The sequence below is a fragment of the Polyodon spathula genome, chromosome 22 (assembly GCF_017654505.1).
Source record: "Polyodon spathula isolate WHYD16114869_AA chromosome 22, ASM1765450v1, whole genome shotgun sequence".
In the NCBI taxonomy this organism is placed as follows: Eukaryota; Metazoa; Chordata; class Actinopteri; order Acipenseriformes; family Polyodontidae; genus Polyodon; species Polyodon spathula.
This window is the reverse complement of record NC_054555.1, coordinates 5,384,890-5,403,549: the sequence shown is the minus strand read 5'-3', so window position 1 is coordinate 5,403,549 and position 18,660 is coordinate 5,384,890. Positions and strand designations below refer to the sequence as shown.

General features: G+C 36.4%; 1 protein-coding gene across 2 annotated transcripts; it reads right to left on the bottom strand.

The window, feature by feature from the left end:
• Positions 1–3,000: 3,000 nt before the first annotated feature.
• Positions 3,001–6,679, bottom strand: LOC121297436 (leukocyte cell-derived chemotaxin-2-like). 2 transcript variants are annotated; one of them, XM_041223760.1, is made up of 6 exons: positions 6,580–6,679; positions 5,660–5,716; positions 4,887–5,042; positions 4,415–4,508; positions 3,950–4,095; positions 3,001–3,334 (listed from the first exon to the last, which is right to left on the bottom strand). In XM_041223760.1, the coding sequence occupies exons 2-6, from the start codon at positions 5,700–5,702 to the stop codon at positions 3,168–3,170; spliced, it is 606 nt and encodes a 201-aa protein (XP_041079694.1). In that variant the 5' UTR covers positions 5,703–5,716; positions 6,580–6,679; the 3' UTR covers positions 3,001–3,167. The 2 variants fall into 2 exon arrangements, with proteins under 2 accessions (XP_041079694.1, XP_041079693.1); XM_041223759.1 differs by having other exon boundaries at positions 6,537–6,628.
• Positions 6,680–18,660: the final 11,981 nt, after the last annotated feature.

Sequence of the window (18,660 nt, the reverse complement as noted above, 5' to 3'; positions counted from 1 at the left end):
TTCATATGATATTTAATAGGCGTCTTTGCTACTTCTACTTATATGACTTAGAAGCCTGTTTGATAAAATGTTGCAATTCAGTAAAAATGTTGCATTATATAAATTAGTGCTTATTTTTAAAAAAAATAAAAGTACAAAAAATTAAAAGCTATGCTTTATTTCTTGCAGCTGGTGAAATACGCATATTTTGATAATCCACCCGCAAAAATATTTCTGGTCTATGGTCCACTTTATATTATGTCTAAGTTAAAGTTGTGAGTCAACACAAGATTTCCAAGTAGTTAAAGCATTAAATTGCTGGAAGGACACTGTCGCAGGAGATCAAAAGTACAGAAACTGTGATGGCTTGTCTCCGCAACTGATCGGCTTCATCTAGCATTCTTTAGCATTCTCAAGGATTAAACTGAAGGGCAAAATTGGCATAGTTTTAGTCATCCCTAAAAACTTAGAAGTTTGTCTATTAATGGATAGATTTACTGTTTTTGATATTTATTTTTTTTCCTGTTTTAAATTGTAACGTTGTGTGATTTGTATATTTCTTACTTTCGGTTTATTTTGATACCCGGTGTCTTCTATAAGCATAGCAGTGCTTTGTATTAAACAGAAGTAAAGACAAGTAATGCCTCCCTGGTTCTTATTTTGAATCCTGTTCACTCTGGATATTTACTGCTGATATGAATATAGTTTAAAATGTGTTTCTAATTTATAACAGTTATGGGATTAATGTCTGGAAGGACAGAAAGTGAAGTGCAATCTTTCATCAACACGCCACTTGCATTTTTATAGCTCAGGCACATGGTGTCAACAGATACTACACTGCATCTGGACAGTGCTGCGCTCTGTCATACATCTATAACTGAGCAATGCACACATCATATTCATAATACACATTCTTAAACAGGCTGAACATGCCTACTTATACTGTACACACTGTGTGTCTATACATTACATTAAACATGTTTGAAGAATGCTATGTGTTCTACACATGACTGTACATCTGTCTTATTATACAATACAAAATCTGTGGCAGTGACTTCCCCACAGACAGGAGAGGTTTTATATTACAAACTATACAGGCACTTTTTGTCAAGTGTGTATTTTTGGTAATCATTGCAATGTACTGGAACATGACAACATGTTTTTAACCGTAATTAATTCTAGTACATGCGATAGTTCATATTTTTCGGACGAGATGTGATGTGTGATGCTGCAGACTTATGGTTCAAAGGAGGACCTTATTTTAGCAGCGTTCGCCATCTTGTGGTGAATTGGAGACATTGCAATTATTGCATTTGTTTAAAGGAAAGCGCCAGAATTCATACGTTTCTTGATATTTTTGTTGAACTTTTTTCAAGCTGATGTTTTATATATATATATATATATATATATATATATATATATATATATATATATATATATATATATATATATATATATATATTATCAAATGAAAGGGAAATAATTTACAAAATAAACGAAATGTTTTGTTTAATGCAAAATGTTTTAATTTTACAATCAAGGGGAACTTTACAGTTGCAATGTATGTGTGTGTGCTCTGAAACACTGAACACAGTAGCTACAATGCAATCGATGCTATTTCCACGATATTCCATCTCGCTCGTATGAATCTGTAGCTGTTACGGGGGTACATATGACCTACAGTTTTCCATTTCATCTTAGTTTGTTTAACATTAAGAGCCAGTTCACCGTGGCCGCTGTTGGTTTGAACTCGGAAAAACAACTCATATAACACTCGTTGACAGTGCTGTTATTCCTGAGTTTATCCGCATGTATTCAGTTTTAAAGCATGTATAATTCCTTCAAATTAAGATTAAGCTACCGACCGTACTAGCTTTAAATCTGTAACCTTTCCACCAACACAACACAATGCTGCCTTACACCAAGCTGCAGTTTTACAATTTGCATAGAGTTAATAATTTCTCATTAAAACACTTTTACAATTACAAGCATAATTACGTTTTAATTTTATTTGAGCAATTTTCCAATTTCATTTTAAAACAATGTACTTTTCTAAATAGATGCTAACAGCCTCCATAATTACAGAGGCGGGCACTAGATTTAAAATTGAATTATAGTAACTGACATCTCAAACTGTCAAAATCAGATAATCAAGTGTGAAATGTCAAGGGGTTTTACGATGCGACACTTGTATAATTTGCTGTATATTAATGAAGGCAGCAATAAAAGCTGTTAAGTCATTAATGTCAAATGAGCATTTCAGTTGTTTAATTTGCAAAGAAAATTCTGTTAATATTTACTCAAAAATGACTGTGTACGCTGTATCATATGCTCTTCAATCTTGTTTTTATTTGCCTTTCGTGGATACTAGTGTGTTAATGTTATTAGAACCTGACCCATGAATAATCAGACATGTTAAAGCTCCGTGTTTGTAATTCAGCGTACCTGTGGTGTAACAATCATAGAACTATGAATGGGAACCTTTGAGACTTTCATCTTTCATGATCTCCCGAGAGGCTGCATTGAGTGTCCTCTGCTGGTGCAAAAAGCACAGTGCAGTTACATAATTCAATTGCGCAAGTGGTTACAAACCTGCTACCCATGTAAATACAGTGCAGTTAAAAAAAGATGCAAGCAAATGACAGCATTTTATCATAAAGCATCTTGTTGCATTATAACTACACAATAATATATGTAATTGCTGCGTAAAGACCATACCGTGTTCATGTTATTTGATTATTCGTTTATTTGTATACTAACACCATAAGAATGTTTATATATATATATATATATATATATATATATATATATATATATATATATATATATATATATATATATATATATATATATTATATATATATATAAAAATAAATAATTTATATAAAAGTTATCTATAAATCATCTGCTGTTAAATAACTTTTTTTTGAAAAAAAATTAAAATTGAAATTGTTTACTATTAAAAATGAATAATTTTGTTTTTTTTTTTTTTGTTTTGTTTTTTTAAAAAAAGACACATTATACATTAACAAGCATTTATTGGCGTATAGCTTATAATGCAGGTGATGATCGTAATAGAAGCATTGTGTTTTAAAGGTTCTGAAACGCTATAGCAAAGTAACATCTAGAAAGAGAACCAAGAACAGGCATAGAATGCGGCGTTCATTCACCGTAGCCGACACGTCTGTTTAAATGTAAGGAGAGGGGTCAGACTTGTCACACATTTGGAGATGAAGGTGAGAGGTGACACCCGAATATTGTTCCTGCATTGGGAGCAGGTATCCCAGTTTGTCGCCTTTCGAGATTGGTCCACTGTACCGGTAGGGGCGGATATGGAAGATCTTCACACAGTAAGCTTAAAATCAAAAGGAATGATATTAATCGAAGCACATTTTTCATCACGTCATTGTTACAATGAATTGTCCAGCTGCTGTCTGTGTTATAGCGGCATTGTTTTGTTTACAGTGTATACAGCTCTTAAAAAAATGTGGCGCTCGACACAGTACTGTGTGTGTGTGTGTGTGTGTGTGGTGAGAATATTAGCACTTCACAACCACTGGGGTCACGATGGCTCTGGGAGTGTGGACTAAACCCATTCCTGTGCAGTGAGCTCCTTACTCATTATTATTTGCAGGTTCAGCTAGTTAAAATGTGCACCAGCACGATATGTACTTCCATACATCTTTGACTACATACGCAGTACACTATAATATAGCGATTTGCTGAGCTTCCGGTATTCAGTTTGGATTGTGTGGGTTTGACATTCCTATGGATTTCAGATATTGCTACCAGCAGCCAGTACTGTCCACTTCCAAGATTCCGGTCACAGCACAAACACAGCACCAGTACAGTGCATTATAAAAGTTTACAGCATTAAGTTCCATTTAAAACAACACACTTTTCTGTTTCTCCGATGAGACCGATTCTTATAAATTCAGATAGGGTGATCCATCAAACAATGGTTCAGTACCTGAGTTAGAGAGTTTAACACCATCATCAACAGTGCTTGCATCCCCATAGGGCTGTGCCTGTCCCATTAGAGTTCCAGTGAAGGGAGCATACACGATGGAGTAATCGTCACACACCACGTCAACGCCTTTATGGATCTGACTACCCCTAGGAATCAATGAGATTGGACTGTTGAAGCTCCAAAAATGATTCAGCCATAATACCAGTGGAACAAGCAGACAGAAGAAGGAATAAAGCAGCTATAACACACAAGATTACAGGGAATATGATCCATTCTCTATGAGTAATTGACAATTACATAAACGTCCAGGCCTCACTGAGAATAACCAACAAGCTGTTTAATTTCATTCTCCAGTGACTGCCAAGTTGCCTTCGACTTGGCCTGCGAATTTAATCGCTCATGTCCTCCAGGGTCTGGCACAATAGATTATTTCTGAAAGACATAAAACAACTAATAATAATGTACCTCTTAGCGTTGAATCCTCCGCAGCCAAATTTATCACAGCCTCTCACTCTATTGGAAACCTGACCAGCACACAGGCTGTCCCATGCTCCTGAATCTAGAGGCAAGACAAGAATGAAACACCATTGAGGAATACAGAGCAATGGAGTCTACTGTTGCGTCCCAAATAATGGATGATTTATCGAAAAGTAAAACAGCGGTAATCATGTCTTTAGATTCTTCTTAATAAATGATCCCTAATTGAGTCATTTTATTCAATTGGATACAATGAAAACAAGATAACTCCTTCATAGTACGAGACTATTAAAGTTGTTACAGAAAGGTCTTTGTAGTAGAAATGGCTTGGGTTGAATATACATAAATGGACTGGGTGAATTAATGTTTACTGCAAACAAATGACTAGTGTTCATGCAATTTGAACAGAGAGCACATGTTATAAAGTACAGGAAAGCACAGAGCGTTCTTTCAGACTCACCTTGTAAGCAGCATTGCCGTGCAGAAGGCCCTCCACATTTACCCTGTAAATATCTTCCTGGGCATAAATATGTGGTACGTTGACATATGCCTCCTATTTTGGTACAGGCAGAATCACCTTTTCCCTTTTTCCCTTGTTTTTTTTCACTGGCATGACCTTCACATAAAAAGTGTTTCGTAAAACAAGCAAGAACAAGGACATGCTATACAAGAGACTGGGCTTTGTGAAATGTGTGGTTGGCTAAAACACTAGCACACAACACCAGAGACCTATCCATCATGCTAATAAAATATTGCTTGCTCAATATTCTTATGAGGGGTCATAAAACCACTTGCAACAAATGATCGTCACAGATTCAAAACATGACACTGCACAGATATATTAAAACACTTGTCTGTGATCTCATTAAATCAAATGCACCTTTTATCAATCACTTTGCAGGGAAACTGATTAAAAACATCCACATCTTTACAAATCTGAAAGTTTAGATGAACACAATGTACATCTAAAAGCTTTATTACATTTTCAAGAAACTAGTTTTTCATGTTAACTTTATTTTTGAGGGCTAAACACCTTTATCCCAGCTTGTTGCCATATCCCTACACAACAGAATCCTTGTGTTACTGCTGTTGCAAGTAAAGGTACTGGCAGCTAGCTCTGTGAAGAAGCACCTAGCATACTGAAGCAACACAAACATGGAAATTGAAAGCTTTACAAACCACAGAGGGAAAACTATTTCAGTAATCTCAAAGTGGAGGAAAAACTATACTCACCAAGTATAAGCAGAGCACAGATGAAAAGTGTCTTAAGCAACATTTCGATATGGTAACCTGCAATAGCATTCAATCATAAAAAAAATACCTGTCAAGATACCTGTTTATATTTGCAACATACAGCATTGTTCTGCTATACAGTTATACAGGTCAGAGTCTAACATATATGAAAGCCAAGCTACCTGTTTGAAGATCTGCATTGTACATTTGTAATGCCCTTTTGTTTTAAGCAATATAGGGTAAGACTTCAAGTTGGCTCAGCCTTAATAAGTACTAATGTTTGATGGTATAAAACAACTCACGGTGTCCCTGAATTTTCACAGCACTCCTTATAATTAAACAATTTTTCGTTTAGAATAAGGACTTTATTCAATTGGAAAAGTCAACAAACAAAATCCATAACAGTTCAGTAGCCCTTGCTTTGATGTTGGCGATCTTCTGTAAGAGCCCCTGTGCTTTATATATGCTTTACTGTAACTGTGGGAAGCTTATTCAAGCAGTTATTGCTGCGCAAGTAAATTCCATAAAATTACGATAAGCTATATATATGATATAATATATATATATATATATAGATATATATATATTATATCTATATATATATATATATATATATATATATGTATTATACTATATATACAGTTTTAGTGTACAGTTAACACTCACATCAGCTATTTATCGGATTCAATTACCCCTGTTAAGGTAATAGTTGTTTTTTTTTATATTATTGGTTTGCCATACTTAAATCTACTGAACACAACACACACTTTCTGTTCTTGTTTTGAATATGCCTGAGTATTTTTCCAGTGAGAGAAATGCAAACCCAGCAAATAGTGACAAAAGACAAATGCAGGCAATATATTTACAGATTGATTACCTCCAATATTCCACAGCAATTGATACATGAATTCATTTCTTACCAGTCTTCTCAATTGTAGCTCCACTCTAGATGTTACAAAGAGATTGCTATTTAGAATCAGCAGAAATCAAAGTTTAAAATGATTTAGCTATGCTTGCAGGATACTGGCCTGTGAGTCAACATTTCTGTTGGCAATGAAAAGCATATATTTGGGCCAATTTGATTTAATTACTGATAATTTATAGTTTTGAGTTGGATTTCTAAATACCAGCATTGCATATTCTACTGGTTGTCAAATATTTATCGAATTATACACTATGTGAAGCTGGAATGTAGATTGATTTTTTATTTATAGATCACATTTAAAAGATTTTTGTGTTGCATTTCATTTAAACAGTAAGTCTGGGGATCGAGAAAGCTTAAAAAAAAGGTTTCATTTTTAAAATATCGGCCCTTATAAAGCCTATTTTGCTAAATTAAGTTTTCATTTCATGATACCTATTTGCAGGGTTTTTAGACAGAGTTGATTCCCACCCCCCACCCCCCCTCCATTTTCCGAAGCACTGTCTAAAAGACTATAAACACTCCTTTAACACTATCAAAGATATCTTCTGTTTATTTAATACTGTAATTGTATTATGTACTTATATGTTACAGCAATGTTATGTATGATTTCCTGATCATTTGCTTGTTTAATAATCAGGCTATTTTAAAGTTTAGGCAGCCCCTTTCTAAACAGTGGTTTAGGGTTAGGGTTGGGGTTACATGAAGAGGTTTAATGGCAAACCTTCTATATGTAGCAACAATACCGTCTTGATACTTCTAATTTGTATTGTTTTAGTCCATACCTACTGTGCTTAAACAGCTATAAAACCCACTTGTAGGTTGCTGCAATACATTATGACACAACAACGGGGCTATCTACAGCTTTTTAAACTACAGTCTGTACAGTACAGTAAATACTGACATGTTTACATTTCTAATGTGATAGCATTTGCTTGTGTCTCCCTTTGTTTTATATATAAGATTTGATTTATTTTGTTATTTTTGTAAATGAAAGTGCGTCTCTCCTGCGCTTTATCTACTAATCACGTTGCTAGCCTGTCTGACACAAGGCTACTGTTCCTCAGTCACATATTTTGACATTGCACCAGTAGCAGTCTGAGTGAAAGTTTCAGGTGTTTTTACACTAGCCTACTGCTTCTCTCTGGTAATCTACAGCGTGCTATTTGAAGAATGGGACCCTCAAAAATAGAATGCCTGAGTGACGCAGAATTAGGGCAGAATATTTTAAAGGTTCAAATTAACAGCAAGCTCTATACTGCACAGTGTGATTTCAGGATTTTAACGTTGGGCAAACTTCTCAATCTTTTGACCTTTACCTCTAATGCTGCATTCTTTCACTTTCAAATAGTTGTCTATTGCCATGTTCTGCACTGCAATAGGATTTGAGTGAAACCGCAAGTGTATCTTAGCAACGGACAGAGTAAAAATTACATTTTTGTGGGTTTTTTTTTCCCAAAAAACATCTTCTGCTATACCCAACACTTATTCTCGCTACTCAGTTTGACCTGTTTAATCTTGCACATTTGAAACAACTAACATTTATTAAAATAATTACAGATTGGTCCAACTGAACAGAAGATTGTCAAAGTAAATCACATTGCTTTCAATAGTAAGAACTGCAACAGTCAATCTTTCACAACTTATACCTTATTACAGCACAGTGATATCTTCAACAAATCAATCTTGAAATCAACCTGAAGTCTTGTTCAATGGAAGTCTAAATAAGTTGGTATAGGTCCTAATTACTCGGTTCATCAATGAAAATGAAATGGCATGGCTTCCTCTTGATAAAAGACATTTATTTTTATCTTCATTTATATGTATGTTAAAGGTCAAGCAATACATTATCTTAGATCATCATTTCAGTGCATGATGTTGAATGGAAGATGTTCCCAGGTTAATCATGTTACACATCCTTTACAAATTCATACTGCATCCCTCTTATATTACCATGTGTAAAGAATACATGCATTGTGCTTGCTTTGACTATTAAAAGTGCTTTAAATCACTGCTATTATATACACTGTGCTTTAGTCGCTGTAGCCTCATGTCTACTATACAGTGAGTGGTGTTCCACCATGGTGTCATGGGAAGCTCTGACATGATTTAACCACAATGCTTAGTTCCTGTCCATTGGGTGTCATTGTACAGGCCTATCACTGTCAAGTGATGGATTAGTGGTGCCTGCTAGTAATTCATGAAGTCATTTCCGAGCTGTCCGCAACCTTTCTAGCTTAAAGAGCCGTATCGACAACCAGTAGGCTCTTAAAGAGCCAGCAAATTGCAAATGCAGACTGAATGAAAGGTAAATGCCGCAAACTGTAACTCTCAATAAGTTTAGTTTCCTGAAATTGTGTATTTTAAATGTAACATCCAGCAAAGATGTCCAGTGTCATATCTATTCCTTACTTTAAGCCCCTTAAAAGTCAATGGGATATTCTACTTATAAATCAAAATATTTGGGGTTTCAATGAGACGTACACTATATAGCTCCATCAGCTGGATAACTGTATGGTAATTAATTTTCTTGATGGATTGATTGGATTGAACTGTCACTGTAATCAGGTTAATTCATTTGAAATGAATAAACAAATGATTTTCATATTTGAAGCTGAAAGGATCAAATATGGGATTATATCGTTACTGTATGTTTTAATATGCAGAGAAAGAGGCAGCTCAATTCCATGTATTGGCTATGTCTTTGCTAGGCATGGCTTTACTCTTAATCAGCTGTCAGATATCAACCAGGTCTATAGTAAGGGCCACTGACTGTCCATGAAAGTACACTACAAGAAATCAAGTTGGATGAGTAGGCACTGGCCATGCCCCTACAAAATCAGCAAGCCTCTAATTACATTCTGAATTAATCACACAGCAGTTACAATGTTGCAACATGTAACTGAACCAGAAATCTAATTCAAGTTTAGACACACACTAAGTTGCCTTAATCCTTCTTTAATTCACTATGATAAATGCAGTGAGTATGAACAATCAGTATGAAGTCTTAAGAAACACACAGCACTGAAGTTGCTTTCTAAAGCACTCTTTCTTGTTCTAATGTCAATATTCTTAAAATGGGGCAGGCTGCTATCTAAAAAACGTTAATTAGAAATTGGCCAAACAATTCAAACTTAATTTGAGTTCATTGTAAAATACTAAATGGGATCGACAAACTAAATGCTATCTGAAGTTTAGCATTGAGATCATGAGCAGAGGACACATTTGAAAGCTGAGTCCAGACAGATAGTATAGGGCAGCAGCTTTTCACACAGTGGTGGGTGTAAGAATGTGTACCAAGACATGTTGCTTTTGCTGATTTGCTGGTATCCTTCAAGTGCTGTCTAATTGAATTTCTAGGGCTGTTGCAGCTATACTGTTACCAATTTCAGTTTTACGCGTAATGTGCAGTTCATTAACAAACAGATTTTATATCCTCTGCATGTCAGCAGGAGGCAGTACTATTACAATGTATTTCCAGACAAACCATAAGCTTGTCCAGCACAGTTTAATTGTGCATGGGGTCTTATATTGTCAGCTAATGTAATTAAGCCCGAAGTTTGGTATTCATCACTCACGACAACTCTGCAACACTGGTACAGTGAGATTACAAAAAACTAAAAAAAAAGTACTTTCTGATTTCGTTTCTCTGTGTAATGTAGATATGGATAAGCCCTATCTGCTTCTCGCTAATTAAAAATGGAGAGCCTTTGCCTTTATTTTTACAGACTCTAAACTAACCAAAGTCTTAGGGTTTTTTTGATGGATTGGTTGTATAGTCAGATGACCTCCGTAGACAGAACAATTACATTAGGAAATGAGAATTCCAATGGTTTATTTGAAAATGCTCATTAGGATGGGGGACATGAGTGCTGTTGGAGAATGGAATGAATGTGCATGTCTTTGTTGCCAAGCAATTACTAAAAGATCCCCTGAGGTGAGGAACGGAACACAGCTACAGAAATGGCAAACTGTGTGTCTCAACTGCAGGGGACTGAAGAAGGAATCCATGTTCTCCGCACTGTCCAAAGCCGTGTGTCCGAATGTATCCTGGCTTCTCTTAAAAGCATTATTACATCTTGCACATGAAGAATACTGAGGGTTTGGTGAGAATTCAAATCTGACTTTGGCACTGCGCTTAGCAACAATGAGAGAGAGAAAGAGAGAGAGAGAGAGAGAGAGAGAGAGAGAGAGAGAGAGAGAGAGAGAGAGAGAGAGAGAGAGAGAGAGAGAGAGAGAGAGAGGAAAAATAGAAAGACACAAAATTACAGCACAACAGTATCAACTCCCAACTGGGAGTGCAAACAATATCACTGCATGTGCTGTGATGCCCACAAAGCATTTTTATTTGACACATACTGTAATAGCCAATGCAAATTATAAATTGCTGTTTGAAATCCCACTCATGCTAATCAATCTAAGTGGGCCTAATGAAGGACAGTGTCACATTTCCAAATATTTACAGAGGTAAAACTTCCCTAGAGAGTGATAAGGAGAGACCGGCAGATACTATCTATATTCAATGGAATCAATGGATCTCAATTCCAGACTGTAGACTAGGCTGAGAGAGATAACATTACATACTTGAAATACAGTAGATTAAGTGCAATTTAAATCATTTAGAAGAACTTGTGTTTTTCCAGTGAAGTATTAGTGTCTGACCATCCAATACACAGGTAGTTTGTACCATCCCAGCACAAAATCATACATTTGTGAAAACAGTTATAAATAATAATAATAATAATAATAATAATAATAATAATAATAATAATAATAATAATAATAATCTCTGAAGCATTTTAAACTTGTGTAAGTAAATCAGTTTCTATCAGCAACACTGTAAAACACTCTGCAAACATTTCCACATTATCATGACAGAGAGTAACACCTACAGTTAGTTAAATAATTATTTCTTTAAATAAATAAATAAAAATATTTCCTTTGTGACAATGACTGCAGTGCAGTACACATATGGTGGGGAATACTAAATAGTCACAAAACCATCAAATAGAGCAACTCTAAAAACTGCCATTGTAGTTCATAAAGCAAACCACTAGATGGCAGAAACTATCCATAAAAATCAGGCCTCAGAGTACCGCACTGCTTAAAAGATTAACGAGAAGTCCTTAACAAGGAATGTACACTCGAAGGAATGTGATAACTTCATAGAATGAAATATTGTTTTCATAACACATACATATAGCTCAACCTAGTAAAAATATATGTCTTGCATATACAATAGAGCACGATACAAAAATAAGTATAGGCAAATCTGGAACAAGTGAAATGGATTTGTTGATCTCAGCTTGGTCACAGGGCAATATAAAGGGGGCTCACATTACACCTTCTGGTGCTATTCCTGCTGTCTGGATAACTATTTTAAAGAGCACCCACACTTGATCATAAAAATAAAATAAAAAAAACGGGCTGGTGACTAAGACACCTGGAAAAGGTTCACCAAAGACAGTGAAAAATCAAGACACGTGAGAACTCCTGACACCAAGCATAATTAAGAAATGTATCATGTTTTCTGGGCGAGGATATGTGCTTTACCGGCTGTCTGCAGAGAATACGTTGCTCAGTGTGCATATCTTGGAGGTTCACCTTGCTCTTTGCAAGACTGTAATGGAATAAATCCTGTATTATCTAAGAACTCAAATACAAAAGAGATATGTAACGAAATATTGGGTCTATGATGGCACAATACCACTTTGTAGAGTATATTAAAAACTCAGATACAGTAAGTTCAAGACATAGGGAAGCAAGCCAATATACTAGAAATCCACTGGTGAGTCATTTTAAAACAATGCATTTTGCTTGGGCGATAAATAAAATAAGTTGGGATGGGATGGGGGGGGGGGGGGGGGGGGGTGTGTCTCAAAATCAAATGAGTAGAAGGGTAATTTATCCAGTTTGGGTTAAATAGAAGCTTTTATTTATTACCATTTTCAGTTCCTTGTTCGAGACCATTATCATTTGAAAAACTCTGCACCAAAATCATCCCAACATATCCTATATAATCAGAGCTAGATATTCAAAGAGATGAGCTTGCATGTAATCTCCTTGTGTTTCTATGAGCCTTCGTGTGTGCGTCTTTCTCAAATCTCTAGCCCACAGTCTTTCACACTGCACATGTTGCATAACTGTTTTCAAGGACAGCTGCAATCCTGCAGATTCTGTAACAACACCAGTGCTATTCTCTTTCAATTAGAGACTATATGATTACTGGGATGTTATTGTTACTGCTGTACCTTATTTCTTTTGGTTACCTTATTTTATAAATCTATCTTTCTAGTCATAGAGTGTCATTTATAAAATCAATGAGCAGTTATACACTACCTGTCCAGTGTTACAGAGAAGCACACCACACCATAAAACAAATGGATTTAGCTTTATTGTAACCTGACCAGCGTCAAATACAATAATAATCATGTCAGGTCACTTGCTTTTCACTGAACAACAAACCTGTTGCAATATTTATTAATCTTGACAGATTTGTTAATCCAAACTGCATTTCTTTCTATACGGTAATGTACAAAGGTTACCCATTCCAAAATACCTTTGTGTGGAAGTATCTCATACAGTGAATTTCTTCCTTACCAAAGGGTCTCCAGTAGCAATGCTGTTGTACCACACTGGAACTACAGTGATTCTGTACAGGGTCATTCTAACAAAAGGGCAGCTGCAATGGAAACCATAGTGGTAGCATTTCAATACACACACAGTGTAAACCAACACACAGCACCACTGCAGAACCACGTGTGCCTATATCAGGGCCACTATGCAGTAGTTCTATATTGCACAGCAACATGGTGAATAATGTAGTAGCCTGGCTGTGGTTCTTCAAAGTAATGCAAGAAGGTATTTCAATGATATGTCAATGATATAGTATTGGTAAGGGTTACATTTATACACAGTGTACACTTTATGATATGACATTTGGGAATGGTGATGGCGATTTTAAGTAAAAGCTAAATTTGTATTTGCTAGGCTACCCCAACTGGTGGCCCAGCCTTTAGGACCGTCACACACAGTCCCTTCAATGATTAATAGTGTTGTCATAAATGACAAATGAACTGCTCTTTACTTGAGCTACTTTTAATTCTTCTGGCTTTCAAAGACTGGCCTCTGCCTGCTCCTTATCCTGGGGCAATGCTTTCACAGTCCTGTCGCTCAGTCCCACACTGGCATCTTAACGGGGTGTAGGGAAAGCTGCGGAAGACATGACAGCTGCCCCAAGAGATGCCCCGCAGTGCCCTGGCATCAAGAGAAACAGTTGTACATAGCCATCTGTGCCGTTAGGTGACATTGAGATGGAGATGATATGTGCACATTCTGCAATTAGATTACTGTCTTTAAAAATGTCCGTAAACGTGATGGCACGCTGCTTGGCACTCACAACGATTCTTTCCAAATGGAAACATTACAAAAACAAATGTTCTTGCCAAAACAGGCTTTTGAGAGAGAGAGAGAGAGAGAGAGAGAGAGAGAGAGAGAGAGAGAGAGAGAGAGAGAGAGAGAGAGAGAGAGAAGAAAATGTGGTACTGTTTTAGGATACTGCTAGGATACCCTGTCCAAAGCAGTAAACAAAACACTAGATGACAGTGACAAATACCCCTCCATAAGGAGAATGTTGAAGGCTGTCACAGAAAATTTACCTGCATTCTGCTATAATGAGAATAGCTGTCTGTTACCATTGAAAACAATGTCAGGATGATATAATATTGTATCTGTGTGTAAATGTTTAATAATTGGTTGTTGAACTTTTTCTTGTATTGTTTAAAAGGTTTTTTTCTTCTTTCTAGTCAGATCCATCATATAATTATATGCACACACCAATAAACACACAGTACTACACACTAAAAAAACAAAAAAAGTATTTTCAGATATTTTGACCTCATTTTAATTGATTTTTCAGTTTTATCCCAGTTTATATAACACAATGTGTCTGCTCATCACTGCAGTTCACTTTGTGGATTTATTTTCTTCTTTCCACCTGCTGAACCGAAAGCATTACATTTCTGAACCCTGGAGACAAGGGCCCAGCCTGGGAGGCCTCTGCCTGGAGGAGTGGGGTGACTGCCCAGCAGGGGTTGCAGAAAGGCGATGCCCAAATACATACATTTAAATAACAGGCGCGTTTACATTGGCACAAACATTCCAGATCGAGAGGATAAGAGGATAGATTCCGGTCACTTTTTGCTAGCGTAAACGCTACTGAGCACGTTCTGGAATCCATTCAATTATCCTTTCAAATGTTGAGTTCGTATTCTGGATTAAGAGGATGGATTCCAACCACTTTTTTTCAGTGTAAATGCGCTGAGGACATATACTGGAAAGACTGCAGAAGTCTCCAACTCGTAGCTTCTAAAAAAGTAAGTGTAAGGCATTTCTATATTGTTTATATTAAGTATTGATAATATGTTTGATATATCAATTAACAGTCGTGGCTGCACGTTTTTTTTTTTGTTATGCACTTTACATTTTTCGATGTTTAGCGACTACTGGCTGTACCTAATGGTTTTTTATTACAGTTTTGGGGAAACAATGTCAGAAGGACGCTTGTGCAACTTCACCGATGAAGAAAGCTAGGTTTTAATACCTATCTGGAGTGAAGACAGGATCCAACAAGAATTAAATGGGCAGTGGAAAAATCTGTCGCAACAGCAGGACATCTTTCTTTCCCTCTCAAAGTACGCATGCTCAGTCTGCTCCTGTGAGAAGTACCCAAACCCTCGGCCCCCCGCCCTCGCTGTTTCAAGCAAGTGTAAACGCAACGTTCTGGTGCAAACCGTCCTGGAATCTTTTCAGAAAGATTCCAGAAAGCTAGAGTAAATGCGCCTAATAACAACACACAACACAAAATAAACAAAATATGGACAGGGGCGGGGTGTACCTCAACACAAGAACCCTCAGCCAAGATTTGCTACACAGCACAACCAGGATCCAAACTCGAGAGCCACTGATGGTTCAACCTCTATGCAGAAGTGCCTTACTGGTTAAATTCTGCTGCAGCACATTACTCATGCTTCCATATAATGCTGGTCATTGGGAAATCATAGCATGGCTTATTCTTTGGCAGCCTATTTCCCTTGTGCCTCTGCAATGCGAGGAACACAACTCATTTGTATGGCAACCCATTTCCATTTCCGAACTAAATGGGTACAACTGTTAAGCCTGCTTGTTGATTAAAGGGGTGTTAGTTCAGGCACTGTTCTGGCTTTGTGTAATCAAGGTTAGTGATGCTGAAATGTTCCAGCTGAACAATTGGCACGTTCACTAAAGCTATAAGCTTCTTCAGATGTACACTGTGTGTTTGTTTTTCAAGCTCTGACCAGTGTATGGTAAGCAGCGGATATGTTTATAATGTTTTGGTTTTTTTTGCCATTTGTAACAGTAACTATCTCATGCCTATATATATAAAAAAAAAAGTAATTTTAAAATGCCCGCCAAGGTCAAAGAAAGCCAAGTGCTCTGATATGGTAGAATTTGACCTCATCCTCACAACAAACTCAAGCAGAGCATATATTGGCTGCCGCCAGACTTTTACACGCTCCTTGTTGCCTGTGGCAGATACTTATACAGGGCATAATTTACTTTTCAATTTCCATGCTACACAGTAGGAAGTGCACATAAAATGATAGCATATCTTTCTTCTCAGGTCACAGGGCCATTTTGCAGGTGCGGCCCAGAGGCTAATTGAAGAGATATGAAATATTTTCAGAAAGCAAAGACTGGGACCTACAGTGCTCTTAAAACCTGCCTCTCATGTCTACAGGCCCAAGTTGAAGCCTGGTGAGTCAAGAGTACAATATACCCTTGTCTAGCTTTTGAAAATTTATTTTCTTTAATCCATATAAACTACACCATGCTCTGTTAAAAAAAAAAAAAAAAAAAAAAAACATACATGCTGGTTTAATAATGTGTGTAAGTTGGATGGATACATTAAATACACCTTTTACATCAACTACAAGTGTTAGGGTCACTGCCTCCTACGTGATTATCCTTTTTCTTTCTTAATTACTATGCCTGACACGCTAAATTTAAAGTATTAATAATTATCTTCAAATAGTATGTTCTTTAATTGAAGCTCTGAAAAGGAGGAACAGGATATATGCTTAGGCTCTGGCAGTGAAAATCTCTTTTAATTCTGCATGCGCTGCCGAGACTGAATTGATAAAGCCTCAACAAATACCCAGATAAGATAAGAGGGATGTTGTTTGGATGTGTAAACATGCAGGTATATACTGATACAGGATTTGTTTTTCATATTCCTTTTTGGTTTATGAAGTCCGTACACTTTTTCAAAGTTTCCACTAAGTTTCAGGTCTCTTCGCGTCTGAAATAATTCTGCGTGCTTTGTTTGAAAGCAATCATATTGGGATTAGTGTTTTCAGACTAGGATCGATGTGAACACCCCCACCCCCCCCCACCCCACAAAAGCTGCAAAAGCTTGATTGTATTAGAACTTTATACAGCACTGGGGAATCAGTGGTCATCCCAGAATTACCCCTAAAAAATGATGCAATTTAGAGCAATTCCCCAGGTCTGTAAAATGCTCTAATACAATCAACTCTGGTTTATCCCTGTGGTTAGTCAAATTGATCCCGTAGTCTTCACACCGCTGCAGTTTGTGAGTGGTGTAGACATATTGCTTGCAATGTTTTCTGCATAATGCGGAACACCCAGAGTGATAGCCTTGACAGCCCAATTGAATCGCTGAACACGCTCACAGCTATGGATTCAAAGATGATGAATTCTCTAAGGCATGGTTGCAGTGCTCTGCAGAGGTTCACAAATTACACTTATAGGGCTAACTCACGTATCTTTAATAGTAATCAATGTATGTTTTTAGAGAAAACGATTCCCTTTTAATACTACAAAATAAATAAAAAGATGCAGCCTGTTTAACTTCAGTAGATCTTAGAATTCTGAAGTGAACCCAACCTTTAATTTATTTGTGCACTCTGGGATCACCAATGTTACATGCTTGGGTTTTTACTGGGTGCAAAAACCTCTTTCTACTGACCTTGTCAATCCTTCATTTGACAGAAATATATTTTTATTTAGAGGCAACATCTGTTCACCAATGCTTTCCTAGTCTTCAGTTTGAGAAACGTAAAGGTTTAAATTCATGTTGTCTGTGTGTCTATTAAATTTAAAGTCATTGCCAAGACTGGCACTTAACTGCTTACCAACTGCCGTGTTATTAAAATCCTATTCCTAAGAACCAAGTATGCGTAACAGTCATAAACAATAAATATGACTATAAAACCCAATACAAAGAATTCAATTGCAACCATTCTATCATTGTTACTTTTGTTAGTAAGAAAACCCTAAGAAATATGTTGATTTAGGGTTTAACACTCAAAATGTCCCATATTAAAACCATAGCAAAGTGTAGTAAAGCACAGTGAAAGCATGGTAAAGCATAGATGAGCATTGTAAAGCACATATTTAAAAACATGGCAAACTATGGTAAATATTTAGTATACATATGGAAAAGTGAAAAAAATACTGTGCAAAATACAGTACTATACTTTTATAAGGGGCAGCACTCTAACTGGAAGTAACCATACTTTTAGCCAATAAACCAGTCATGCACCTGTCCTTTCCCTTTGTCCACTAGTAAGCATATGGTGTGGATTTAAGAGACAGTTTGCTACCTGCCTTAATCACCAAAACCTACAGGAAATGAAGGCTTGTAGATTGTATATGCATATTTTAGTTAAAGATAAAAAAAGGCATATAATATGCAAAATAATTCTTCAGCAGTACTAAGATAATCAAATAATGGAAAGCTTTTACCTGGGCAAAGTAAATTAATGCACACTTAAAGTAATGTAAACCCAAACTTCCATATACCAATAATATTTAGGATTTATACTGGCATAAATGTTAATAAAGTTGGTATTTACTTCAACATATCCTAGCTTAACCTAAACAATATCTCTGTTTACAAAGCAAGATTTTTCCTCCATGTACAGGATGCTCTCTGTTTTGAAGTTCCCTCAACTGAAAGGGATATTCTTCCGAAATAATTCCTCATGCTGAACGTCTGTGATCCAGTTGCCCGATT